This window comes from Malassezia restricta, chromosome II, assembly GCF_003290485.1.
Source record: "Malassezia restricta chromosome II, complete sequence".
In the NCBI taxonomy this organism is placed as follows: Eukaryota; Fungi; Basidiomycota; class Malasseziomycetes; order Malasseziales; family Malasseziaceae; genus Malassezia; species Malassezia restricta.
In genome coordinates, this window is record NC_040194.1 from 121,619 (window position 1) to 146,725 (window position 25,107).

The window sequence follows — 25,107 nt, forward strand, 5'->3', positions numbered from 1 at the left end:
TGATGACGTCCTCGTCGATCGACGTCGCCCGCGCTGTGAAGGTCGGCGCCTTACGATGGACGACGCGGAGCCGCACACGGTGTGCCTCACGTTTCAGGAGCAGGATTTTTGTGTATTTCCGTCCGCGAGTGACCAAGGACCTACCGTGTATGTGGAAGAGACGAACGACGACGACGAGCGCATCTTGGTGGGCGTGCCTGCCCCTGCTCTGCCGATAGATCGCTCCTTGTTTTGGGAGCCCCTGGATGCAGTGTTTGGTGCTTTACGTGTCGCTCATGTCTTGGGTGAGTTTTTGGAGGAGGGCACGGAGCTTTGCATCGCCTTTCCGGACCTCGATTTAGTCCTACGCGAAGACAACGTCTATGCGCGCGACATTTCTCTGCAAGACATCTCGCAACTCGCGCTTGGATTTGAGTGTCATGGCAGTCTGCGCTTAGTCGTGACAGAGGAGCCGCGCTTTATCTCGCGCTATAATGAGCTGGCCACTGCGTTGGGTAGCGAAGAGTCGGAAGAGGATGCCCAGGATGAAGAGGCCGGTGAAGAGGACGAGGGGGCGGATAAAGAGGACGAGGTGGCCGGTGAAGACGATGAGGAGGAGGATAAAGAGGATGAGGAAGTGGAAAGAGGGATCGAGGAGGCGGGTAAAGAGGACGAGGAGGCCGATGAAGACGACGATGAGGAGGATATAGAGGTTGAGGAGGTGGAAAGGGGGATCGAGGAGGCGGATAAAGAGGACGAGGAGGCCGGTCAAGAAGGTGAGGAGGCCGAAGAAGGTGAAGAGGCCGGTGACGAAGGCGAGGAGGCCGGTGACGAAGGTGAAGAGGCCGGTGATAAAGGCGAGGAGGCCGATGACGACGTGCCAGGCAAAGAAACCGATCATGACACGCGTGAATCGAATGAGCAGGCCCATAATGCGGCGCCTATGCGGGACGATGCCCTCGACGCGATGCATGCCCTGGACGAGGAGGCTCCGAAAGACGTGCCGAGCCAGGACGGCGATGAAACAGTGCCCAGCAAGGAGCCCAATGATGCGATGCATGCCTTGGTCGAGGAGGCCGATCATGCGGCACATGTCTCGAGCCAAGTCCAAGATGTGGTGCATGCCCTGGACGAGGAAGTCGACCATGATGCCCACGATACCCAGGCCGATGACGCCCCAGATGCTGATCCAGATACCATCGCGGACCAAGACATCGTCCAGCCGCACGATGAGGACGCTGGCACCGAGCACGCCGACTACGATGAGCCTGTCGATCCCGAGGTAGCACCCACCACCCGCATCCCGCGTGGCAACGAAGCGAGCGACACGGAACAGGCCACAGAGACGGCATTCGATGCCGAGACGGCCTCCTACGAGCAAGCGGACATCGCTACGTACGAAGACGAGCCCCTCAAACGCAGCGCTGAGCCCTCTGTCTTGTCCTCCCCCAAACGCCCCAAAACATCGTAACGCCACAATGTGGCCGGTAAGTACGCGTGAAACTAACTTGGTCGTGAGAAGTCAGTTTGTCCGTAGCACTATATACCCCGCACATGTAAGGCAACTTCCTTCGCCCATTCGTCACGCGTCATGCCCAGGGTGGCGGGATGAGCAGCGAGGGACGCGTACGCGTTCCACCAGAGCGAATGGAGATGTGTGTGTTCCCCACACGGGGCGGGACCGAGGAGCCAGGGTTTGTCGAGGATATAATGGATCATGCGCACCTCGTCATCGTTCCACAGGTCAGGATGGCATTGGCGCAGTGTTTTGAGGGCATTGTAGTGCCATGGGAGCATCTGGACTCGCTCGCTGTACACGTCCGCGAGAAGATCCTGGTCTGGAAAACGATACTGCGCTACGCGCTCAGGATGCTGCAGAATGAACGTGTGGATCTTATCATGTTGCTCTTGCGATGGCTCCAGCACCACCACGCCACTGTTGATGAGCCGGTGCGTCGGCTTGGTCAGCTGCCGCGTATCGTTAGGTGGATGAGGCCGGAGTGCGTATCCGCAGTTGCGCGGCGTCCACTCAGCTGGGTAGGTAGGGATCTGCTTCGGATTGCATGTACACGCCAACGCAGCGGCGATCATGCCGCGCTCTAGTGGTAGGTCGAAGAGCTCGTCCATATTGTGGCACATGAGCATGTCAGAGTCGATCATCACGACGCGCTCGTACTCATACAGCTCAAACGCGCGCAGCTTGGTCCATACGTTCTGGAAGCGCTCAAAGGCCAGCGAGCCATCCGCATGCGGAACGCGCCACGCGTCCACGTCGCGCAAAACACACCCCATCCGCGTCAGCCGCTCGCGAGTACGCGCATCGACCGTCTCTGTCACCATCACGACAAGGGGGTATCGGGTCTGGCATGCACGCATGTTCTGCAGCAGCACAGCTAGGCATGGCAAGTAGTGCGCGTGCGTAAATAATGTCGCCCAGCATGCGGCCCCCTGGTGAGCCACCACGCGATCGGTCATGGCCTGCCGACAAATTGGGCCCAATTGCGTCTACGGCACACTACGCTCGTTCGCTGGCGGCAAGGGCCGCCCGCGGGCCTCCACCTGCTTCTCCACCCAGTCCACGAGGGTCTGAGCGAACAGGACCTTGTCCTGGCCCGGCTCAAAAATGGCCTCATGATAAAAGCCCGTAAACGACACGAGCTGCACAGACCGGCCTAGCCCCTTCAAATGGTCATACAGCTTCTTGCTACAGTCCCAGCGCGTGACTTTATCACCCGTGCCATGACAAATCAGCAGGGGCAGGCGCTCTGGCCACCGCCGATAGTCCTCCGCCACAATCTGGGGACCTCCACTCAATGGACCATACAAGCATCGCACGTGGACATAGCAGCTCGACAGCGGATTCACACGCGCATCTTGCACGACGGCACTCTCTCGACATAGATCCTTGGACGGCGGACCGAGAGGCAGCTTGATCGTCGGGAACCATCGCAGGACGCTCCGCATGACAGGGATACCCACCGCCGTCGGGATGGGGAAGTGGATATCCAGCCAGGGCGACATGAGAATCGCGCCCGAGACCAGCTGCTTCACCTCTTCCTCAGGAGGCGACGCAGGATCGCGCGTGAAAAAGGCCGCTGTGATGCCGCCCCCCATACTGTGACCCATCAAGTACAGCGGGACCGTGTCTTTTCCCCACCGCTCGTCCAGTCGCGCACGCGTCAATCTCAGCATACACGAGACATCCCTGAACTGATCCGGCCACGACGTCCAGCCATGCGTCGTCGCACGGTTCGGCGACTCGTGCCAGGTTCGACCAAAGCCCAGCTGGTCAAAGCCAGATACCTGGATACCTCGATCAGGAAACACGCGAAAGACACCCGTGTACCGATCGCAATAGTCGGCAAAGCCATGCACAAATACCACCGCAGCCTTCGGCTGCGCCACCTCCTTCGTAGATGGATCTGTGGGGTACCAGTGCTTCAAATAATACTGCGTCGAGCCATCGCCACGCAAGTCGTACCACTCCTCCTGCGTCGTACCTGGATGGGCTACGTCAATGCTCACTTGAAACGGCTGCGCCATGACCCAAGACAAACGCCCACACGGACCACTCGGCGCTACGGACCACCACACACGTGACATCGAGAAATCTCATCATTGTGGAATAAAAGTACATACACTAGGAGAGAATTGGCACCGCAGGCCCAAAGCACCACGGACCACATACAGACTTAGCTGCGCTCGCCACGGAGACGACGCGCAAGGGCAATGTCCTTAGGCTGGATCGTGACACGCTTAGCGTGAATGGCAGCCAAGTTCGTGTCTTCAAAGAGCGACACAAGGTATGCCTCAGCCGACTCCTGGAGAGCAAGAACAGCCGACGACTGGAAACGCAGGTCGGTCTTGAAGTCCTGAGCAATCTCACGGACAAGGCGCTGGAAGGGGAGCTTACGGATCAGCAGCTCCGTGCTCTTCTGGTAGCGACGAATCTCACGCAGAGCGACGGTACCAGGGCGGTAACGGTGAGGCTTCTTCACACCGCCGGCCGTAGGGGCCGACTTGCGAGCGGCCTTGGTGGCGAGCTGCTTGCGAGGAGCCTTACCACCAGTGGACTTGCGGGCTGTCTGCTTGGTACGCGCCATGGTTCAAGATAGAAGAAGTAGACGATGGGCAAACGTGTTCGCCACAGAGGGATATTTTATATTACGCGGCATACGCTCTTTCTGCACGCGATCACGCTCGGGCTGGCACGACACGCTCGGTCAGATCAAACGCGTCTGCAGGATCACACGGAGGCGCGCATGATACGGTGGAGGGATCGCACACACCCACCCACATCACCCACCGCCCAGAGACATCCACGTGACATCATTCCCGATACAGCCACGACATCACACCCGATCCCCTCGCTACGTGATTTTGCCACCCAACATCACATACAGCGCGTCGCATCACTGACGCGCGCTCATACCGCAGGTCGCTCGTGGAACCCCCCGCTTTGGTACAAATACCTGGCCTCCATCGGTTTCATTTTTTCTCCCACAACTGAATTCCAGTCTTAAGCAATGTCTGGTCGTGGAAAGGGTGGTAAAGGTCTCGGCAAGGGTGGTGCCAAGCGCCACCGCAAGATTTTGCGCGACAACATCCAGGGTATCACCAAGCCCGCTATCCGTCGTCTCGCCCGTCGTGGTGGTGTTAAGCGTATCTCGGGTCTGATCTACGACGAGACTCGTGGTGTGCTCAAGCTCTTCCTTGAAAGCGTGATCCGCGACTCGGTCACGTACACGGAGCACGCCAAGCGCAAGACGGTCACGTCGCTCGACGTCATCTACGCTCTCAAGCGCCAGGGCCGCACGCTCTACGGTTTCGGTGCCTAAACTCCGAACAACTAGCCTGCTTTGCCCTGCATGTTTCTTCTTTGTATTATTATATCTAGTTCTACCTCAATGTCATGCCCTAGTTTGGTATAGCTTTATGAACATCTGATGGCATTGTTGCACGCAACGTCGACGTCCTTCACCGCCCCTTGACACGCCTACTGACAGCCACGTGCACATAGCACCTGGACGTCTACTTGTCGGCCGAACATGACCGGCGGCGGTGGTCTGGCTACCGGCCCATAGCCGGTGGTTGGTTTTGTCGTGCGTGGCCCCGGATTCTGGACAGCTATCGATCAAACTATGAGCTTTGCTACCTACACTGGAAAGTCGCAGATTATCGAAAAGCACAACGACGATGTTGTGATCTGTGGCGCTTACCGCTCGCCATTGACGCGCGCTCGCAAGGGCGGCCTTGCTCAGTGCACGCCTGAAGAGATGCTCGGTAACGTGCTCAAGGGTCTTATTGCCAAGACAGGTGTCGACCCCAAGCTCATCGAGGACGTTTCCGTAGGTAACGTGCTGCCCCCTGGTGGTGGTGCTACAGGTGCTCGCCAGGCTGCTCTGTGGGCTGGCATCCCTAACACGGCTGCTGTGAACACCGTGAACCGTCAGTGCTCGTCGGGCCTCGCTTCCGTCACACAGATTGCTAACGAAATCATCACTGGTCAAATTGATCTGGGTATCGGTGCGGGTACCGAGTCGATGACTCTCAACTACGGTGCGGGTGTTATGCCTGTCAAGATGTCGGACGAAATTATGAGCAACGAGGAGGCTGCTGACTGCATGCTTCCTATGGGCATCACATCCGAGAACGTGGCCAAAAAGTACAACGTCACTCGTGAAAAGCAAGATGCCTTTGCTGCCGAGTCCTACAAGCGCGCTGCTGCAGCCAAGGCTGCAGGTAAGTTCAAGGACGAGATCATCCCTATCAAGTACATCGACGACGACGGCAACGAGCGCTACATTGCTGAAGATGACGGCATTCGTCAGGGTGTAACGAAGGAATCCCTCTCGAAGCTCAAGCCAGCCTTTGAGAAGGACGGTTGCACGCACGCCGGCAACGCTTCGCAGGTCACGGATGGCGCCGCCGCTGTGCTCCTCGCCCGCCGCAGCGTGGCCCAGAAGCTCGGCCTCCCTATTGTCGGCAAGTTTGCTGGTGCCGTGGTGGTGGGTGTCCCACCGAACCTGATGGGTATTGGTCCCGCCTTTGCTATTCCCAAGCTGTTCGAAAAGGCTCACATCACAAAGGACGACGTGGACATCTACGAAATCAACGAGGCCTTTGCCTCCCAGGCTCTCTTCTCCGTGGAGCATGTCGGTCTGCCTCTCGCCAAGGTGAACCCTGTGGGCGGTGCCATTGCCATGGGTCACCCTCTGGGTGCGACGGGCTCGCGCCAAATTGCTACCGCTCTTGCCGAGGCCAAGCGCACAGGCGCCAAGCTCATCGTCACGTCAATGTGCATTGGTACCGGTATGGGCATGGCTTCGCTCATTGTGAATGAGCAGTAAACGCCGCAGGCTTCCCTCTTCTCTACATAGCACGTTTCCGATCAACCTCGACCGTTGGGGAGCGGTGCCTTGTCGCCTAATCACGTGCGCACACAAATTGTGTGGCTCTGGTGCTTGGCCTTGGCTGATCGTTCGGCGACACGTGCGCTTTGCTTAGCAAGCCGTGCAGCGGACGCTCGACCATTACTCGGAACGCTGTTTTCGTATCTACTCTTGCACTCGGTTGTCACCTCTGCTACGTGTGTTGACGCACTGTGGGCCGTTTGGGAGATCCGGAGGGGTATCAGTGATTCAGGCATTGGATCGAGGTGCTTGCAGATAAAGGGCTCCCGACTGCCTACTATACCCTCGGCCCTTTTTCCACGCAACGATTGTCACGAGTGGCTCTTACTGGCGTAGTACGCATGTCACTTTCCACGCCATCGACAGACCAGCTCCATCGAGCGAGCCAGGACGTGTCCATGCTAGAAGACACAGAAGGCCGTGCCTACAAAACGCGCCGGACGTCTGTTACTTCGCCGGAGCACAGGCACAAAGAATCGAGTACATCGCCTGCGCTCTCGGCGTCTACCTCGCCGGGGTCGCGTGGCAGTTCTTCTTCGCGCGGTCCGCGTGTACCCCAGCTGGACATTGTCAACTTTCCATCCACAGAGCTGCTTCGCATGCTAGCTGTCCTGCTGCAGCACATCGCCTCGTCGAACGACCAGTTACGACCACTACATCAACGACATCAGGCTCAGGACTCTTTTGCCCAAACAACACGGGACATGTCATCTTCCATGCACTTGCCGCTGGCGGACCCAAAGCGGCCAAACATTACGACTGCCGCGCTTGCTACGCTTAATACGTCCAACAGCACACTCTGTTTTCACGCACGACACATACCCAGTATCAGTATTGAGGCATACCTTTTTCGTATCCTGAAATATTGCCCCATGACCAACGATATTTTTCTGAGTCTGCTGGTGTATTTTGATCGACTCAGTCGCGTGGGTGCCCTGGGCCAATTTCCTGGCGAAGGGACAACTAGTGCACCGTCGCACGCATCAGCACCGCCGTCGCCTGTGTCGACGCCATGGGCCGACAAGGAGTCGGGCGATCATGCCCGCCAGGAGGCCGCGAACAGCGGTGGATTCCCCGGTATCAGTGGTTTTGCTATTGATAGCTACAACGTGCACCGTCTTGTTATCGCCGGTGTCACCGTTGCGAGCAAGTTCTTCAGCGATGTATTTTACACTAATGCACGCTATGCGAAGGTGGGCGGATTGGCCGTCCATGAATTGAATCAGCTGGAACTCCACTTTTTGCTGCTCACCGATTTCCGCTTGACCGTTCCCATGGCGGAGATCCAGCAATACGGCAATCAGCTATTGGCGTATGCACACGACCACTCGGCCACCCACAACATTGCACGGCCGCTTTCCCAGGCAGAGAACATCGCAGACTCTGAGTCTACGTCACGACCTCACTAGGTACGCGGGATATTGTCACGTATGATGCCATCTCTTTCGGCCCTGGTTCTTTCTATTGCATTCTGTACGTAATTGTGGCCATAATGTATACCCCGTCCCTGCAATCTTTGTTTCACACGCAACGTGTCGCACTTGCGCATTTTGTTCTCAACGCCGCACACGACCATTGGTCGTGGTCCATTTTGCTGGCCCACCGAGGTTCGCGACCACTCGTTGCATGACGTGGAGGTCGTCGCTTTGGGTGGCAAGTAGGCACTGGACAACGCAAGCGAGCCAATCAAATTCTGTTGTGGCTGGCACCCTAGACAAACCATGCGCATGTGCGAAAAAAACGCGTACGCGGCCATGCAGCACATCGTCCTTCATTGGAGCAAGTGTGTGCCAAGTTTTGTGCGCGGATCAAGATCTGCTCAGTGCCTATTTCATTTTCCAAGGTTCTTTGTTGTATCTTGCCAATCAAACGCATGGTCGTAGGTAGGCGAAAAATAGACACATGTGCTGGCTCCAAGCTCTTAAACAAACAAGGATAGCTCTTTCATTTGCCATTAGCCGCCTTTGTTCTGGCTGCTCCGTCACGTATAACTGGCAAGGTGCCTGCTCGCGTTCCTCGAGCAGCGCACCGTTGTGTATGGAGTATCCATGAGTGCCGCGACCGAGACGCCTTCCACGCCCACCCAAGTACAGACACCCTCGCCCACGTCCACCCAAAGCACGTCCGCACAGCAGCCACCACCCGCAGAGCAACAAGACTTGATTGATTTCCTAAGCTCCCATCGCCCCGCCGCCTCTCATGCCCTGTCCCCTCTGCAGCAAGCCGAGTCGCCCGCACAGCCAGAGCCACCCGCACAGCCCGAGGCACAAACTTCTCATCCACGACGCCAGTCAGCACATCATATCAAGCGGCCATGCAATGCCTTTATCCTGTTCCGCTCGCACGCCGTGACGACCAACCTCGTACCAAAAGAAGTCGAACGCGACCATCGCAATATCAGCCGCATTATCTCGCATATGTGGCACAACCTTAATGCGGACGAACGCAAAATGTGGGAGATGCAGGCGGACATAGAAAAGCAGCGGCACAGGCAACAGCACCCCAACTACAAATACCGTCCGTCGTCTCGTCGCCACGTCACCAATCGGCGCAATATTCGCCGCCTGTCCAGCACCGAACGTCAGTGCGAACGTATCGCCGACGCTATTCTGAAATCATGTGGCCGCGAGGGTGTCACACGACACCGGCCACCCAAGCGGTCTCCACGACGACCTGCCGCATTAGAGCGCGTCGAGTCAAATGACAGCGCTTTCACGTCCTCGCCGTCTCTCCCACCTTCGCCCGCATGGGCTATCCAATCGAATGCATCATCTCCCTTCCGACCCAACATGACCATGTCACCTCAGCGCCCAGCCGGATTGCGTCGGTCCTCGTCAGCGCCTCCCTGCCATACGACACTACTCAAAGCACCATGCCCTGATACACGGGAAATGAACGAGGCTTTCCGGTGGCTATTTGACGCGTCCACTGTTTCGTCTCACCAGAGCCAAGTATCCACACCGTCTGATCTGGTAGCTTCGTCGGCTGCCACGACACCTCATTTCGATCCCTGCTGGCACTCATCTGTGTCACCGGCAGGGAGCGCACCACCCCCATTGAGGGACAGGCAGGTCGAATCGCCCGCATCGACGCCATCGCAGACACCCTCGTCCAGCACGACATTTGCGCCCTCTGCTGTAGAACAGCTGGAGCACTTTTCGTTGGGCCCCTCAGCTCTCTTGCTGACGTCAGGGATCGAAGACACGCCCTTTTCCATGGCTCCCACTCCGCCTCAGGCCACGGCACCGACACCAGGCTCTGTGGTCGTGTCCGAGACGCCGGCTATTCCGCCCCTGTTTCTTCCACCTGTCTCACCCAAAACACGACTTCCAGCAGATGGTCATCTTTTGCCAACGTCAATCATGCCATCCATGGCAGAATTTGACCACCCTCCAAGCTCACCCTGGGCAGAAATGGATACGGCAGCGCTCTCGGCGCCATGGAACCCCGAATCTGACCAAGAGCGTTGGCTCTCCGTCGTGCCTGAAACACGCGACTGGATGCTTCCCCCCCCTCTCCTCATGGAGGGAGACTTTTTCCACATGACGTAATGATCCTGGGGCACGAAAGCCTGGATTCGGCAGCGTCGCCCCCACTCGACGCGCGTTCAAGTCATCTCAGGCTTACGTGGGTCGCGTTCATAGAAGGGTGGCCCCCTCTCCTACACGCGTGCCAGCTGCATACCTTGTGGAATGCAACACGCTGGCTTGCATGGACCTGAATCAATGTTAGGAAATTAGAGTACGAACAAATCAAGAAGCGCGCTGTTGGGGGCACAACTGTCCTTGTCGCCGACAACAGGGGTGGCGTCGCCTGTTTGATCCCCTCCGTGGAGCCAATGCTCATTTTTGGTTGGTTCTCTGACTTTTAGATCTTCTTTCATCCTGCACATACCCTCAAAAAGTTACTAAGCATGCACGGAACACCGCCACTACATGCACATCCTTGCATCGTATGATGAGCACCAATCAGATCATCGTCTCGCCGCGCCTCTGTACGTCATGTGGCTCTGTGATTCGACAGATGGCCTGTACGCACAGTGGAATCTCACCTGACTGGGATTGGATTGCATGGCGTACACAAGCGCCCAAAACCGCCCATACCTATAAAATCTATTTTGAGCACCGCGACGCGCTTGTATAAACCCCACTTTGGCCCGTCTAACTCTTCGAGTTTCGACAGGTCTTTCCCTTACACTATGATGTACGTTAGCCTGGTCCACTGGCTGGCCCTGGCTGTTGCATTGGCTGTGCCATTTGTGACGGCACTCGGAAATGTTCCTTACCCTCAAGACGATCCTTTCTACTACCCCTCTGAAAATGGCTGGCAAAACGAGGCCCCAGGTACGATCCTTCGTGAGCGTAAGATCCAAGCCGCCTCGCTCGGTATCTTTGAGTGGAAGCTCGACGCCTGGCAGGTGCTCTACCGCACCGCCGGTGCTCGGCCCGACAAACCCTCGTACACGGTGACGACGTTCCTCGTGCCGAGCCATGCCCATCGCGACCGTGTGGTGACGATCTCGTCGCCCGAAAACTCGAACTTTATTCAGTGCGCCCCCAGCTATGCTTTCCGCAAGACGGGTGTCCTTGAAATTGCCAACTTTGAGCCTCGTTGGGAGCAAATGCTGTACACGCTTTTCCTGGCGGAAGGCTGGATTGTGAACGCCCCTGACCACGAAGGTCCCGAGAGTGCCTTCTCGGCTGGCCGCTTTGGTGGTCACATGGTTCTGGACTCGATGCGCGCTGCGAACAACTTTAAGCCGCTTCAGCTCTCGAGCAACCCTATGCACATTGGTCACGGCTACTCGGGTGGCTCGACACCCAACGGCTGGGCTGCGAGTCTGCACGAGTCGTACGCCAATGAGCTGAACGTGGTGGGTTGGTCGCTGGGTGGTTCGATGACGGACCCACTGTACACGCTCAACTCGCTCGACGGTAAGCCTACTTCGTCGCTGGTGGTGGCCGGTGCCATTGGCCTGATGGACGCCTACAGGGACGAAGTCGGAAACCTGCTCGACGACGAGGTCTGGACTGAAGAAGGTAAGATTGCCGAGAAGGTTATGCGGAACTCGTGTGTCTACGAATCTGTGATCCGCTACTTTGGTGCCACGTTCCAGTCGGAGCGCTACATCAAGGGCGGTCGCAACCTGTCCTCGTGGCCACAGATGCGGAAGATCTCGAACATGAACACGATGGGTCACAACCCTCGCTTCACGCCTCGCAAGCCCATCTTTATGTTCCACGCTCTGTACGATGAGGAAATCAATTGGCACCAGGCCAACAAGACGGCTGTGGAATGGTGCAACAACGGTGCCAACGTTCGTTTCCTGACGTACAGCTCCACGTCGCTCGTGCACGTGACGACGTACCTGCTGAACTTGCCTTACATTGTCCAGTACATGCGCGACCGTTTCAACGGCAAGGACTGGTATGGCGGTGCCTGCCAGTTTGATGTCGAGAGCCAGAACCCTGCTCTGGACGTGAATGTGCTGGGTGAGCGTTTCCGTGGCATTTTGGAAGCTGCGCTCGACATGCTCGGTAAGGAAATTGGTCCGAACGACTCGATTCTGAAGAACCGCCTCAAGGCTGGTCAGAACCCGAACACGCACCACAAGACCAAGCTTCACGTGCTCAAGAAGGGCGACATCTCGCCAGGTGAGGGTGGTGACCACACGAAGGAAAGCAAGAAGGCCGCTGCCAAGTTCAAGGCCGAGAAGAAGCACGGCAAGCACCACTAGGCGCGTGCCCGTCGATCAGAATCCACTTTCTCGAACGCATGGCGCGCCATGAATCCGTCGTAGGAATAACTCTATAGCACGCGATGTAAATTAGGGGGAATGTAAAACGGCTTTATTGGAAGGAGGTGTGTATCTAGTACAAAAAGGCCATGCAGAGCTCTTCGAGACAGCAGCAGGCGAGCATCGCGGCCAGGCAGGCACAGCAGCCCTGTGCTGCATCACCACCGCCTTGTTGCGGACGCTGGATATACACTGGTTGAGGAGGCGCATTGCCATAGTAGCCACCACCGCCTGGCGGCATGCCACCGTACGCCTGCTGCGGGGGCGGTGGGTAGTAGCCTCCTTGCGGAGGGTATCCACCCTGCGGAGGGTACCCGCCACCAGGCGCACCGCCCATGGGGTAGCCGCCACCCTGACCGGGTGGGGGGCCTGCAGGTGGCTTGTAAGCTCCCCCTCCGGCACCGCCAGAAGTTCCATTGTAATAATCTTTCGCCGACATGGTGGGCGTCCGTGGGGCAATGAACAGAGAGCGGAACCTCGAAGAGCGCGTGGCTCTCCCGCGGGCGAGCCTTGCCTTCACGTGACACCTTGGTGGCTTGGCGCCCAGCGCCCCCTCTAGGGGCGCTCGACGCGCCATGGCCTCCCTTCGAGCGCGGAATGTGGCGTTCGACCTCCAAGACACGCATGCCTCCGGTTCTGCTGCCGCGGCGCCCCATGCGGCGCCCAAGTCCGTGCTGAAGCAAAAGCAAAATGCCACGCTACCGCCTCCCGCCCGATACCGGCATCCGGATCCGTTGCTTCGGCGGCTGCGCATGATAGATGGACATGGCCAGGGTGTGGACCTCAAGCAAGCATTTCGCGACACCAAGCTAGTCGTATTCTACTTCGGGAGCCATTGGAACGCGACCGATGGCAGAGGATGCCAACAGCTTGTATCGAACCTGTGCCGACAATACCCCCACGAGGTCAAAGTTGTGTATGTCAGCGTCGATACCGACGCTCGGCACTATAAGGCTGCGACGCGCAATCGGCCATGGCTCTCGCTCGAGTGGCATGATGGATCCTCGATCGACCCGGACAAAGAAGAGGAGGAAGAAGACGCCTTGCCCGAGCAGTTCCTCCTCGCTGACGATGCCGATCCGGACGACTCTGTCGTGCAGTCCGATGCCGCAGGCACGTCGTACGTCCGTCCTTTTAGTCGCGTGCACATGGCGTACAAGTTTGACGTGCTGATGACTCCGACGCTAGTCGTGTATCACGTCCCCACCCGGCGCATCCTCGACAAAAACGTGCGGCTCCAGCGCCTGCGCTCCGAGCGCTTGCACCAGAGTGTCTCGGTATGGCTGCGCGGCGAAACGTCGCCGCCGATCAACTGGATCGACGTCATGTACATGACGCCCTGGACCTTTATCTCAGCGGCCCTCCTACTTCTCTACCTGGGCCTCCGTCTCGTCCTGGGCAACCAAATCAGCCTCTCACATATATGGAAACAGTTCACGTAGCGCTACGTGCGGTAATCGCCATTGATCGTGATATACTCCTTGCTAAAGTCACAGGTCCAGTACACGGCCTCGGCCACCGCCTCCTCACGACGCCATGTCCCACCCTGCAAATCCACATCCACGTAAATGTCCTCGTGCTGAAGGAGCCGTGCCGCATGTGCCTCGTCCACCACTTGTGGCACGCCATCGATCAGCGTCGGAAGAGGTGCTTCCTGCACGCCCGGAGGCGGCTCAAACGTCACATGCACCTTGCTGGGATCCACGGCCCACGCCGGCGCCGGCAGCGCCGCATAGCCAGCCGCACACAGAATGCGGCCCCAGTTCGCATCCTCACCGTGCATCGCGCACTTGACGAGGGCGGACGTACTGATCGAGGCAGCGATAGCATGCGCCTGTTCATACGTGCCGGCATGTCGGACACGCACTTGCACAAACTTCTCTGCCCCTTCGCCGTCGCGCACGAGGAGTTGGGCCATCTCGGTACACAGCGCCGTAAGCTCAGCCTGAAAGGCGCGCACCAAATCAGGGTGCGACTTTTCGGTCCACCACTCGTCCGGCACCGATCCATCCTCGGCCGTCGCCTGGCCGTTCGCCAGCGCCACGACCGTATCATTGGTGCTCATATCGCCGTCAACGCTGACGCAGTTGAACGATACGCGCACCGCCTCATTCAGGCACCGCTGCAGGTCTGGCGTAGCGATCGGGGCATCCGTGGCGAAGAGGCCCAGCATCGTCGCATGCAGCGCTGATGACGCCGATGCCATACGCGGATGAATCATACCTGCACCCTTGTCAATGCCGGCTATACGGCATTGACGCCCGCCTAACGAAAAGGACCGCGTACGAAGCTTGGGAAACGTGTCTGTCGTCATGAAAGCACGCGCGACATCCAGCCATGCCTCCGGATGATTCTGGAGGAGGCGACCTGAGACCAGGTCCTCGATGGCCCGCTGCATCGGTAGGACGGGCAGACGGACGCCAATGACGCCCGTCGACATCATAAGCACATCCGTAGGCGTGCAATCCGACGAGGGAGCAAGAGAGGCACGCACCTGCTCCACGAGGGCGCGCGTATCATCCAAACCCGCTTCACCCGTCACCGCATTGGCACACCCACTGTTCGTGAGGACGGCTCGCACCCGCGCATCGGGTCCCGCCTGCTGCAGCGCCGTCGTGGCATGCACGACCGGCGCTGCGCGGAACGCATTCGTCGTAAACACACCAGCCACAGAGGCAGGCACGCTAGATACTACCAGCGCCATATCCGGCTTGGACATAGGCACCGACGACGTGCCTGGACTGATGGCTTTCTTGACGCCCGCGTACGTGCTGGCTACGAGGTAGCCGCGCGGTAGTGTCTCAGGCGAAATAGGCTGTACGAAACGCTCGGCTTTGCTTGCGTACGTCCGACACCATCGCACCACTAGACCAGGTGATCGAGTCATGCCAAGCAGTCTCGTCTGGCGGCGCTTCCAAGGCTTCGTACCTCCACTTATTACATCCTTTCCTATTGGGGGGGCCTACAACAGGGGGGACCACAACGAATGATTATGCCCAGCGACCGAGGAGGGCCATCACGCCCACACCGGCACACAGTTCGAAAATGTTGAGCAGGACTTTCCAGGTGGGAGCCGCGTGCATCTCCTTATTAAAGATAAAGTCGTGGGCCATCAGCTCCACGAGACCGGTGTAAATCAGGATACCCGCCGACACCGAGTCAAACACACCCGTGGTGTAATAGTATGTGGGCGTATCTGCCGAAAAGGTGTTGCGGATGCCCAAACCAATGGCCATGCCGACCGGCGTGCACAGCGCATAGAGCAAGGCAAGCAGACACAAGAACCACATGCTAAAGAACTCGGGCATATAGGCCAGACGAGAGCCCAAACCAAGACCTTCAAACAGCTGATGGAACACAATCACAGGGAACAGCACGTAGAACTTATCGTCATCACCTTCCCACTCCGTCGTAGCGAGCGTCAGACCAATAATAACCGAGTGGAACACGACACCCAATTCCAGTACAAACACACCAATCACTTCGGCGGTGCCCGACGTGTTCTTCTGCAGCACCATTTCTCCACCAAAGCTGTCGCTCTCGAGGTCAGCCTCCTTGGGATTCGCCAGATTGTGCTCGACCTCATTGGGATTCACCAGATTGTGCTCGACCTCATTCTGCGGTAGCTGTTCCGACGTGTGCACAGCGTTCGCCACCATACCATGTTGATGGTGATTATGCGCAAAGTCGCCCATACCACGACTTTCGAGAATGTGCGAACCGTATCGGTATGCAAAGAACTCACCGATGAACATGAGCATCATCGAAATGAGCGCAAAGGCGTACGCCATCGGGTAATTCTGGAAACTCTCCGTCAAACACTCCTGCCCAAGCTCATCCGTAGCAGGTTCCAACAAGTGGACAAAAGCCGTGGCAATAATGACACCGCTACCAAAGTACTTGGCAAAGTCGTAAATCACGCCCGGGATGCGGAGATTGGGAATCCGGCGCGTGAGGATCGGGAAGATGGTGAAAATCGCCGAGGTGACAAGAATGACGAATAGGGCGCCAATTCTGGTGCCCATGTGGTCATTCGAAATATCAGTCCTCTCACCCTTGCATTCTCCCATGATGTCTGGAACGGCGACCGGGGCGGTGATATGCGACGCGGAAGGATGGATTTATACCCTCAGCTCCCTTCTATTTTGTGGCACCGCGATACCGGTAGGGTCGCTTTTTTTTTTCTTTGCAGGCGTATGCGTACGAGAGCCGACAAGGTACTCCTATCCGCAAGTGGAGTGAGTGGTCGGTGATTCCATAGTTTGATTGGCGCATCCTCACCTACGGACCACTTTCTGAGACGCACGCTGCGTCGTCCTGCATACGATGAGTCCCATGCTGCCGCACTACCTGCCTGGTCCCTGCATTCTCTTGTTCAAACGCGTGTACCTTCGCGCTGGCCAGTATGAATATGCCAAGACGCATACAAATCGAGCGAGACTCATCAAATGAGCTGGGCGCTTGCTCTGCGTGTCTGTCAGGTACGCAGGCACCTCTATGCCCAGCGACCGATGAGGGCCATGACACCTGTGCCGGCCCACAACTCCAAGATGTTCAGTGTCGCCTTCCATAGCGGCTTTTGATACATGTCTTTATTAAAAATAAAGTCATGGGCCATGAGTTCGACCAGACTGGAGTAAATGAGAATGCCAGCCGAGACGGCGTCAAACACACCAGACACATAGTAAAACGTAGGCGTGTCTGGCGAATAAGTGCGGCGAATTCCCAAACCCAGCGCCATACCGATGGGGGTGCACAACGCATACAGCATGCCCAAGAAGCAGAGGAACCAAACTGAGTACGTGGACGGCATAAGCGCGAGGCGTGCACCCAGACCTAAACCCTCGAAGAGCTGGTGAAAGATGATGGCAGGGTATAAGACGAAAAAACTTTCGGCACCACTGTTCCACTCCGTCGTGGAGAGCGTGATGCCAATGATCACTGAATGAAACAAAATGCCCAGTTCAAGCACAAACACGCCAATCACCTCGACGGTGCCTGACGACTGCTTCTTTATCACCACATCCTCTGTGCCCATAGGACCGCTTTCAGGATCAACATCCTTAGCTTCCAGCCGCGCTTCCTCTGACGTGGGGCTCGCCACGTCATGGGTCGCTGACGGCTGCTCAGACGCGATATCCTCGTTAAAGGCCCTCGCGTCTGGCGGTCCACACGTGTGCTGCTCCGACACACGCCCTAAACCATGGCGCTCAAGAATCTCTGCGCCAAACCGGTAGGCATAAAATTCTCCAAGGAACATGATCATCATGGAAATCAAGGCAAATGCGTACGCCATAGGATAGTCCTGGAAACTCTTAAGCAGACATGTCTGACCCAATTCTTCCTGCGCTGGCTGTAGCAAGTGCACAAACGCTGTGGCAATAATGACACCGCTGCCAAAGTACTTGGCGAAATCGTAGAAATTCTCCGAGATCTTGACACGAGCAAGACGCCTCGTCACAATGGGAAATAGGGTAGCGCCCGCTGACGTCACCAAAACGACAAACACAGCGCTAATTCGCACTCCCATGTGGTCGTCATTGTCAGGCACCCGTCCCGTACACGAGGTCTCGCTCGACATGCCGTCTTACCTGGGGTTCACAAAAGCACGATATAACGGACTGGCGCGTACGCGGGCAGAAAGGGCCATGAGCTTTTGCCCAGCGTTTCAAGATTCGAGTCCCGCGATCGATAGATCGATCGACGCCCCTCGGTCGACAAATAGGAAGCAACGATCTGTCTTGCCCCGATCTAGGCAGGCCGACACACAGGGATTGGCCCAATCACCTGGACGGCAAGCACATCCGGGCCGCTGCCAAGATCTCTCCGCCACGTGCTACTCTTCGTCCTCCGCGCGCGGCTCACTCCCAGCCGCCTTACCTCCACTCGTCCTATGCCGTCGTCGTCGTACGACGGCACACGACCGCCTCGGCGAGAACGCTCACCTCCCGCGCAACGCGACACAGATCACACGTATGCATCTCATCCCCATCGCGCTGTGCGCAATGATTGGATGCTGTCGCCCGGCGACGGCGGTCGCGACGTGATGGACCGCCGCCCAGAGCCTCAGCCACGCGTAAGCTCTCGCGAGCTCAATCCATACTTGGTGGGAAGCGCTCCGTCTGCGCCAGCACCAGCTGCGAAGGGTGCACCTGGCTACAAATGGCGCATGATGAAGCTGGAACGCACCTACGATATGGCTAAGCAGCGGGGTGTACCTGTTGAGGAGGTAGCTGTGGAGCGCTACGGCAGTATGGATGCTTTTCACGAGGCGTGCGCTGAGCGGCAGTTTCTGCATCCACAGCATCACGAGCCAACGAAAAAAGCCGCGTCACGACCTTCTTCGTCAGGCTTTCAGCGGCCTGCGACTGTCCAGCAGCCGCCTCCCCGGGCCCCGCCTGCGTCCACTTCGTCGCCCCTACCCCGTGTGCCCCCTTCTATGGACGTGAGCCAACTAAACCAGCTCGAGGCGCAAGTACTCCGTGCTGAGCTTCTGCAAAAGCCGGAGGCCGCCTCACTTCGTGAAAAATGGGAGGCAGCACGGCAAGGCACGTCGGAGGACCGCGTGGAAATTGTCCCCGTCATGGATGGGCATGGTCGTTTGTACGACCTGGGCTCGTCCTCGTCGGATCAAGATACGTCTCTTGCTGAGCTTGTTCGTCAGGAGCGATATGGTGCTGGACGTGCGGATGAAAGAGACGCTGATGCTATGCTGGCTCAGCAAATTGCCGGTGATCGTGCCTTTGTCAATGACACAGAGTATATGGACGACGAGGCCCAGCGCTTTGCACGCAAACGCATGCGCGACGATGCAATGAAGAGACAGTTTGCCATGGAGGATTTCGCGCGCACCAAGCGTGCCCTGGACCAGTGTCCGTTTTGCTGGCAAAACGACGGACGAACGCCGCCGCAAGCCACGATCGTCTCAAGCGGCTCCTGCGTATACCTAGCTCTCCCTGATCGGGAGCCTCTCGCAGACGGACACTGCTGGATCGTCCCCATGCATCACCACGTGAGCTCGTTAGATGTGGACGAGGATGGATGGACGGAAATCCGCAATTTTATGAAGTGTCTGTTGCGCATGGCCATATCTCGGAACCAATCGATGGTGTTTTTTGAGACGGTCATGTCTGTGCGTGATCAAAAGCACACGTACATTGAAGCGGTGCCGATTCCGAACGACATTTTTGCTCAAGTGCCCGCGTACTTTTACTCAGGGCTCTCGGAGGTCGAGTCCGAGTGGTCGGACCACAAGCAGGTGATTACGTTCACCGAACAGCGCCCATTTCAGCACAGCATGGTCTCCCGCCTGCCGTACTTCATGGTGCAATGGGACTATAAGGGCCAGCGCGGGTACGGCCATGTGATTGAGGAGCGGTATGGCGATCGACACCGCACGCGTCGGCACCGCCAGTACGCGTCGGACTACGAAGCACCTACCTACGATGACGGTGATCACGTCGGTGGCACAGGATTCCCTGCGTACGTATGCACTACTCACACTCAGCAATTTCGCACACGAAATTCTAGGCACGATGCTGGACCTCGAGCCGCATCGATGGCGGCGACCCAAGCGCGTGGCAGGATCGTCTCAGCGGGTGGAGGCGTTTCGCGTCGCGTGGGAGCCGTTTGACTGGACGCGCGCGCTGTGACCACGCAGGATCCACGTGATGATCAAATTTTCCCACCGTGCGAGGTAAAACTACACAGCGGTTCGAATGTCGGCCGAAAGTAAGCGAGCGACGGCGCTGCGTCGTTTTCTTCGGTGTGGACAGCGCCGACTCCAGTCCTTCCACCTTTTCCCTGTAGCCATGGTTCGCGGACCCAAGCACCACCTCAAGCACCTTGCTGCTCCCAGCTCGTGGATGCTGGACAAGGTATGTGAGCGCACAAAGCGCGCAGACTAACAATGACAGCTGTCCGGCACGTACGCCCCTCGCCCTAGCACGGGTCCTCACAAGCTCCGCGAGGCTCTCCCTCTGGTGGTATGTACCGTTGACGGCCATGGACGCTGCCCACTCGAGTCTTTGCATGGACGATGATCCATACTCTACACATGCATGGCTTTCCTAGCGCTCACCAGTGCTGCGGACAACTCACGTTAGCGTCTGACTACATGCATGCTTCTTACCCTGTCAGGACGGCAGCGTCTATGTGCCTCTCTGCATGAACATGTACTAACCTGACAGATTCTGCTTCGTAACCGCTTGAAGTACGCTCTGACGGGCCGTGAGGTCCTGTCGATCACGATGCAGCGCATCATCAAGGTCGACAATAAGGTGCGCACCGACCCGACGTACCCTACTGGTTTCCAGGATGTGGTGTCGATTGAGAAGTCGGGTGAGCACTTCCGCATTCTGTACGACGTCAAGGGTCGCTTTGTCGTGCACCGCATCACGCCTGAGGAGGCGAAGTACAAGCTCCTCAAGGTCAAGCGTGTTCAGCTCGGTGCCAAGGGTGTGCCTTTGATCGTGACGCACGACGGCCGCACGCTCCGTTACCCTGACCCGCTCGTGCGCGTCAACGACACGGTCAAGTTTGACCTCGAGAACAACAAGATGGTCGACTTTATCAAGTTCGACACGGGTGCGCACGTCATGATCACGGGTGGACGTAACGTTGGCCGTGCCGGTCAGATTATTCATGTCGAGCGTCACCACGGTGGCTTTGACATTGTGCACGTTCGCGATGCCGCCGGCCGTGAGTTCTCGACGCGTCTGAACAATGTGTTTGTCATTGGTGACTCTGAAAAGCGCTGGATCTCGATGCCTCGTGGCGGTGGTGTCAAGCTCACGATCACCGAGGAGCGCGACCTGCGCTTGAGGAAGCAGAGCGAGGCTTAAACCTCGAGCGGAGTTGTGGGGCGCGTGCTGAGCTTATGTATTCCACATGCGCCCCTCGTAGCATGTGCTACATTGAGTATAGTGCGTCTAGCGGCCGCATGCCGCCTAGGCATTGGGCTTTGTGTATTCCTTAGTCCTCCAAAACCAATCGATGGCTTCGAACTGTGTCGTAGAGGGATCGCTGCCACGTGGCTAGAAAAAGGCGCAGGGGCGACGCGTGGTGCGTGCCGCGAAATTGTTTTCTTGCCACTGATGAGTAGCGAAGCAGGCGAGGCGAGCCGACCCGCCAACATCAGCCGCGATGGCGAAAAGATTGTCGATATGGAATACTATGAGCTACTGGGCGTGCGTGGCGACGCGACGGAGCTTGAACTGAAGAAAGCGTATCGCAAAGCCGCCATCAAGAATCACCCAGACAAGGGTGGTGACGAAGAGACGTTCAAGGTGATTGGTGAGGCGTACCGTGTGCTGAGCGACTCGAATGAGCGTGCGACGTACGACAAGTACGGCAAGAAGAAGCCGACCGACGAAGTAGGCCTGAAGGAGGCCACAGAGATGTTTGGCAACCTGTTTGGTGGTGAGCGCTTTGTCGACCTGATTGGCGAAATTAGCCTGATTCGGGACTTTGGTCGCGCCTCGGAAATTATGATGACAGACGAGGAGCGCGAAGAGATGGAGCGCCAGATGAACGAGCACCTCAAAAAGTCGCCCGAGACGGTCACCGGTGCTGCGGCGCCGGAGGACGAGTCGGCTGCTGCAGCCGCCACCACGTCGACCAAGCATGAGCGCCACAAGCACAAGCTCACAGCCGAGCAGCGCGAGAAGCTCGAGGCGTTTGAGCACGAAAAAGCCGAAAAGGAACAGAAGCGCATTGCAGACTTGACCGAGAAGCTCAAAGACCGCATTCGACCGTATGTCGATGCGCGTCATCCCGGCGCGGACGATGACTCGGAGACGCAGTTGTTTATCAAGCGCATGAGCGAGGAGGCCGAAGACTTGAAGCTCGAGTCGTTCGGTGTCGAGTTGCTGCACACGATCGGCAGTGTGTACCTGACCAAGAGCCATACGTGGCTCAAGACGAAGCGCGGCAACTTTTTGGGCGTGCCGGGCTTTTGGAGCCGCCTCAAAGAGCGCGGTGGTATGATCAAGGAGACGTGGAATGTGATGGGCAGTGCCGTGAATGTACAGATTGGTATGGAAGAACTCGCCCGTCGACAGGAAAAGGGTGATCTATCGGAGGCCGAGCTGCAGCAGCTTGAGCAGGACGTGAATGGCAAGATGCTGCTGGCCACATGGCGCGGCACGCGTTGGGAGGTCACGGGCGTCCTGCGCCGTGTGTGCGACAATGTGCTGAACGAAAAGGGCGTGAGCGACAAGGTGCTCATCCAGCGCGCCCGCGCTGTTGCTCTGCTTGGATCGATTTACAGCCGCGTCGAGCCCGACGAGTCGGACGATGAGCGTCGCGAGCTGGAGCATCTCGTGGCTCAGGCCGCGCAGAAGAAGAAGAAGAAGAGCAAGCGCAGCGTGAGTGGCGGCGGCATCCACCGGTCCTAGCTGCGCCATCGATTGCCACACGCGGGGCAGGAGCTCCATGATGTGTGGGCCGAGGCCTGCCGCTCGCACCCCGTGCATGTGAGGGTATCGGTGCCATCCAGCAGCGCCCACGTCGCGACGCATCGATCCAAGACGTGCTGCGCCGTGCACCGCGCGTACGGCGCGAGCTCAAACGCCATCGACGCGCCGCATGCTGGGCATGCCTCGTCCAGCTGCGGCGCACCTGCACGGACCCAGTCTGCATAGGTATCAGGAGGTAATAGACGATGACTGTAATGCTCCAAGCAGGTTCTTTCGCGGACGCCCGCCTGTTGTGCCATGCAAAAGAGCGCCGCTGCCACGCGTCGCGCGTACGCCTCGTCCTTCGCGTCGCTCTCCAGCAGAGCCGCCGCGCGGCACACGCCACCGAGCCACGTCACGGTCCACGGCAGGCCCTGCAGGCCATGCGCCGCTGCTTCGTCGGCGGAGGTGAGGTGAATCCACCATGCCCACCTGTGGGCGTGGCGCAGCTCCTCGAGCCACGCCGCGGCGGCAGGCCGCGTTGTGAGCAGTGCATCGACGCGGGCGTCCAGCTCCGTGACGCGGGTGCGCAGCTCGGTCCACAGCGCCTCGCACGCCTCCTGGCCCCGCTCCTGACGCCACAGCGCCCATGCCCGCCAGGCCGAGGCAGGCGCGCCGTCCGTCGGCACGGGCGGCGGCGTCGGTGGCATGTGCAGCGTGAATGCGAGCTTGTGGGTGATGACGTACCGCCAGGGCGCATCCTCGTCTGCCTCTTGCAGCATGGCACACCATCCGGATGCATCGGTGGCGTAGCCCCAAAGACGAGGCGGCGCGCACGCCTCGAGCGAGTCGCCGTCCCAAGCGGTGCCGTCCGACAGGATGAGGCGCGTGGCGTCGTGTCCGGCCGCATGCGATGCGCGCGTATCCGCGCTGCGCACCTGGCCGTCTGCGTCCCACGCCCAGCATGCGTGTGGCGTCGCCCACAGCCACCGGCCACGCAGCTGCACCAGCCCCGAGATGTGAGCTGCGCCCACGCGGCGCGTCGCCACGACGCTCATGCGGGGCATGTGCAGCTGTACGAGGTGCTCGCCCGCATGCACCATGACGTGCGTGCCCCACGATATAGCCCGCACACACCCAGGCACGACGCTGTGGGCGACATACTCCCACGTGTCCTGTACGCGGAACAGCACCACATGGCCGCTGCGTGTGCCGACCAGGAGCCAGGCCGGCGCAGCCGCGTGTGGCTGCCATGCGAGACACGTGCAGTGCCGCGCCATGTCGTCGTCGTCACGCAGGCGGGGCATGTCGACGTCGCCCAGACACGTCGGGCCCGCATACAAACGCACGCTGCGTCGTGTATCGATCGTCGCTAACAGGCAGCTCCGCGCCGCGCTCGACGGCGACCATGCTGCTGCGTACCACGCAGGCCCGCCCAGCACCATGCTCGGCACGACGGAGGCCGTCGGGTCCTCGTGGACGGGCTCGGGCGCACACGCTCCGGCGCACTCTCTTTCTCGGGGCGCATCTAGGACCTCGTGCTCGAGGGCGGCGCCGACGCGCGGCGTCAGGATGTGCAGGGCCTCCTTCGTCGCCACGACCACCTGGCCATCGTCCGACCATTGCACGCACGCACTCGGCGCACACGCGCGCCCCGTGGCCAGCGTCTGCGACGCGACGATCCTCGGCATACGGAGCGAGAGAGGGTGGCGCGTCGCTCCACATGCGCCGGGCCCTTTTTCTATGCACACTACACATCCGACACGATGCCCTTGTCGTGCTGGGCCGTGTCCCATGCGGCATCGACGCGGTCGAGGTACGCCTGGATTTCCTTGACTGTCGCTTTTCGGGCGGTGCGGATATCGTCCTTGTCAGTGGGAATGCCGTCGAGTCGTAGGAGTTCACGTAGGAGCAGTTCCGACAGCTTTCGCTGCGCATACGGGATGCGCTGGCAGGGAATGGCGTCGGGCGTCGTCATCGTATCTTCCGGGGGGGCGGACTGGTGCGTGCCGGGTGGGGCGTCGGGCAGCGCACGAATCGTGTCTTCGAAGCGCGCGAGCTCCGGCACGAGCTCGGCGCGGCACGTGTGGGCGACCTGCTCGATCGTCTGCCAGTGCTGGGCCTCTTCGGACGCGCCGGGCGTCGGTGGCGCGGCCGCCTCGTGCGGCGGGTGCGTCGCGGGCTGCGACGAGGGCGCGTCTCGGGCCAGCACGTGGATGCGCGAGCCGGTCGTGATGCCATAGTCCTGCAGCGACACGCGGTCGTCTCGCAGCCGCATGCCCTGCCACACGACGACCACGCGCTCTGCCGGGATCGAGAACACGGATGCCAGCTCCTGCCGCAAGTGCCGCAGCGTCAGGGGCTCATCGAGGCTCGGCAGCGCCACCTGGTACCGCTGCTGGCCCCACACCACGTCCACCCACTCGACGTCCGTCGTCTGCGCCGCCGGATTCCATCGGTGCCACTGCTGCGAGAACCACGACATGACGTGGAGGAGGGGGCCAGGCACGCACGCGGCCGG

General features: G+C 58.8%; 20 protein-coding genes across 20 annotated transcripts; 10 read left to right on the top strand and 10 right to left on the bottom strand.

Moving 5' to 3' along the window:
• Window positions 1–55: 55 nt before the first annotated feature.
• MRET_0921 (peptidase inhibitor activity protein) lies at window positions 56–1,450 on the top strand (the record flags this gene model as incomplete). Its single annotated transcript, XM_027627548.1, has 1 exon — window positions 56–1,450. The coding sequence occupies one exon, from the start codon at window positions 56–58 to the stop codon at window positions 1,448–1,450; it is 1,395 nt and encodes a 464-aa protein (XP_027483406.1).
• Window positions 1,451–1,518: 68 nt separating this feature from the next.
• MRET_0922 (glycosyl transferase family protein) lies at window positions 1,519–2,454 on the bottom strand (the record flags this gene model as incomplete). Its single annotated transcript, XM_027627549.1, has 1 exon — window positions 1,519–2,454. One exon carries the CDS (start codon window positions 2,452–2,454, stop codon window positions 1,519–1,521), a length of 936 nt encoding a protein of 311 aa, XP_027483403.1.
• A 30-nt stretch (window positions 2,455–2,484) lies between these two features.
• MRET_0923 (acylglycerol lipase) lies at window positions 2,485–3,522 on the bottom strand (the record flags this gene model as incomplete). Its single annotated transcript, XM_027627550.1, has 1 exon — window positions 2,485–3,522. One exon carries the CDS (start codon window positions 3,520–3,522, stop codon window positions 2,485–2,487), a length of 1,038 nt encoding a protein of 345 aa, XP_027483404.1.
• Window positions 3,523–3,671: 149 nt separating this feature from the next.
• On the bottom strand, window positions 3,672–4,082 carry MRET_0924 (histone H3; the record flags this gene model as incomplete). The annotated part of the gene is made up of 1 exon (XM_027627551.1): window positions 3,672–4,082. One exon carries the CDS (start codon window positions 4,080–4,082, stop codon window positions 3,672–3,674), a length of 411 nt encoding a protein of 136 aa, XP_027483409.1.
• Window positions 4,083–4,505: 423 nt separating this feature from the next.
• MRET_0925 (histone H4) lies at window positions 4,506–4,817 on the top strand (the record flags this gene model as incomplete). The annotated part of the gene is made up of 1 exon (XM_027627552.1): window positions 4,506–4,817. The coding sequence occupies one exon, from the start codon at window positions 4,506–4,508 to the stop codon at window positions 4,815–4,817; it is 312 nt and encodes a 103-aa protein (XP_027483410.1).
• Window positions 4,818–5,120: 303 nt separating this feature from the next.
• Window positions 5,121–6,329, top strand: MRET_0926 (acetyl-CoA acyltransferase 1; the record flags this gene model as incomplete). The annotated part of the gene is made up of 1 exon (XM_027627553.1): window positions 5,121–6,329. One exon carries the CDS (start codon window positions 5,121–5,123, stop codon window positions 6,327–6,329), a length of 1,209 nt encoding a protein of 402 aa, XP_027483407.1.
• A 404-nt stretch (window positions 6,330–6,733) lies between these two features.
• On the top strand, window positions 6,734–7,801 carry MRET_0927 (cyclin-dependent protein kinase complex component; the record flags this gene model as incomplete). Its single annotated transcript, XM_027627554.1, has 1 exon — window positions 6,734–7,801. One exon carries the CDS (start codon window positions 6,734–6,736, stop codon window positions 7,799–7,801), a length of 1,068 nt encoding a protein of 355 aa, XP_027483408.1.
• Window positions 7,798–8,157, bottom strand: MRET_0928 (uncharacterized protein; the record flags this gene model as incomplete). Its single annotated transcript, XM_027627555.1, has 1 exon — window positions 7,798–8,157. One exon carries the CDS (start codon window positions 8,155–8,157, stop codon window positions 7,798–7,800), a length of 360 nt encoding a protein of 119 aa, XP_027483401.1.
• A 283-nt stretch (window positions 8,158–8,440) lies between these two features.
• Window positions 8,441–9,943, top strand: MRET_0929 (HMG (high mobility group) box protein; the record flags this gene model as incomplete). Its single annotated transcript, XM_027627556.1, has 1 exon — window positions 8,441–9,943. The coding sequence occupies one exon, from the start codon at window positions 8,441–8,443 to the stop codon at window positions 9,941–9,943; it is 1,503 nt and encodes a 500-aa protein (XP_027483402.1).
• A 647-nt stretch (window positions 9,944–10,590) lies between these two features.
• Window positions 10,591–12,129, top strand: MRET_0930 (secretory lipase; the record flags this gene model as incomplete). The annotated part of the gene is made up of 1 exon (XM_027627557.1): window positions 10,591–12,129. The coding sequence occupies one exon, from the start codon at window positions 10,591–10,593 to the stop codon at window positions 12,127–12,129; it is 1,539 nt and encodes a 512-aa protein (XP_027483347.1).
• Window positions 12,130–12,262: 133 nt separating this feature from the next.
• Window positions 12,263–12,628, bottom strand: MRET_0931 (annexin A7; the record flags this gene model as incomplete). Its single annotated transcript, XM_027627558.1, has 1 exon — window positions 12,263–12,628. The coding sequence occupies one exon, from the start codon at window positions 12,626–12,628 to the stop codon at window positions 12,263–12,265; it is 366 nt and encodes a 121-aa protein (XP_027483346.1).
• A 136-nt stretch (window positions 12,629–12,764) lies between these two features.
• On the top strand, window positions 12,765–13,631 carry MRET_0932 (uncharacterized protein; the record flags this gene model as incomplete). The annotated part of the gene is made up of 1 exon (XM_027627559.1): window positions 12,765–13,631. One exon carries the CDS (start codon window positions 12,765–12,767, stop codon window positions 13,629–13,631), a length of 867 nt encoding a protein of 288 aa, XP_027483349.1.
• Window positions 13,632–13,633: 2 nt separating this feature from the next.
• Window positions 13,634–15,076, bottom strand: MRET_0933 (glutamate N-acetyltransferase/amino-acid N-acetyltransferase; the record flags this gene model as incomplete). The annotated part of the gene is made up of 1 exon (XM_027627560.1): window positions 13,634–15,076. The coding sequence occupies one exon, from the start codon at window positions 15,074–15,076 to the stop codon at window positions 13,634–13,636; it is 1,443 nt and encodes a 480-aa protein (XP_027483348.1).
• Window positions 15,077–15,179: 103 nt separating this feature from the next.
• MRET_0934 (solute carrier family 39 (zinc transporter), member 1/2/3) lies at window positions 15,180–16,259 on the bottom strand (the record flags this gene model as incomplete). Its single annotated transcript, XM_027627561.1, has 1 exon — window positions 15,180–16,259. The coding sequence occupies one exon, from the start codon at window positions 16,257–16,259 to the stop codon at window positions 15,180–15,182; it is 1,080 nt and encodes a 359-aa protein (XP_027483351.1).
• A 425-nt stretch (window positions 16,260–16,684) lies between these two features.
• On the bottom strand, window positions 16,685–17,770 carry MRET_0935 (solute carrier family 39 (zinc transporter), member 1/2/3; the record flags this gene model as incomplete). The annotated part of the gene is made up of 1 exon (XM_027627562.1): window positions 16,685–17,770. One exon carries the CDS (start codon window positions 17,768–17,770, stop codon window positions 16,685–16,687), a length of 1,086 nt encoding a protein of 361 aa, XP_027483350.1.
• Window positions 17,771–18,082: 312 nt separating this feature from the next.
• MRET_0936 (cell cycle control protein) lies at window positions 18,083–19,841 on the top strand (the record flags this gene model as incomplete). Its single annotated transcript, XM_027627563.1, has 2 exons — window positions 18,083–19,671; window positions 19,697–19,841. 2 exons carry the CDS (start codon window positions 18,083–18,085, stop codon window positions 19,839–19,841), a joined length of 1,734 nt encoding a protein of 577 aa, XP_027483353.1.
• A 66-nt stretch (window positions 19,842–19,907) lies between these two features.
• MRET_0937 (small subunit ribosomal protein S4e) lies at window positions 19,908–21,032 on the top strand (the record flags this gene model as incomplete). The annotated part of the gene is made up of 3 exons (XM_027627564.1): window positions 19,908–20,066; window positions 20,106–20,174; window positions 20,379–21,032. The coding sequence occupies 3 exons, from the start codon at window positions 19,908–19,910 to the stop codon at window positions 21,030–21,032; spliced, it is 882 nt and encodes a 293-aa protein (XP_027483352.1).
• Window positions 21,033–21,284: 252 nt separating this feature from the next.
• On the top strand, window positions 21,285–22,586 carry MRET_0938 (DnaJ domain protein; the record flags this gene model as incomplete). Its single annotated transcript, XM_027627565.1, has 1 exon — window positions 21,285–22,586. One exon carries the CDS (start codon window positions 21,285–21,287, stop codon window positions 22,584–22,586), a length of 1,302 nt encoding a protein of 433 aa, XP_027483344.1.
• Window positions 22,583–24,277, bottom strand: MRET_0939 (nucleus protein; the record flags this gene model as incomplete). The annotated part of the gene is made up of 1 exon (XM_027627566.1): window positions 22,583–24,277. The coding sequence occupies one exon, from the start codon at window positions 24,275–24,277 to the stop codon at window positions 22,583–22,585; it is 1,695 nt and encodes a 564-aa protein (XP_027483343.1).
• Window positions 24,278–24,336: 59 nt separating this feature from the next.
• Window positions 24,337–25,071, bottom strand: MRET_0940 (SAC3 GANP domain protein; the record flags this gene model as incomplete). Its single annotated transcript, XM_027627567.1, has 1 exon — window positions 24,337–25,071. One exon carries the CDS (start codon window positions 25,069–25,071, stop codon window positions 24,337–24,339), a length of 735 nt encoding a protein of 244 aa, XP_027483754.1.
• Between the last annotated feature and the right edge of the window lie 36 nt (window positions 25,072–25,107).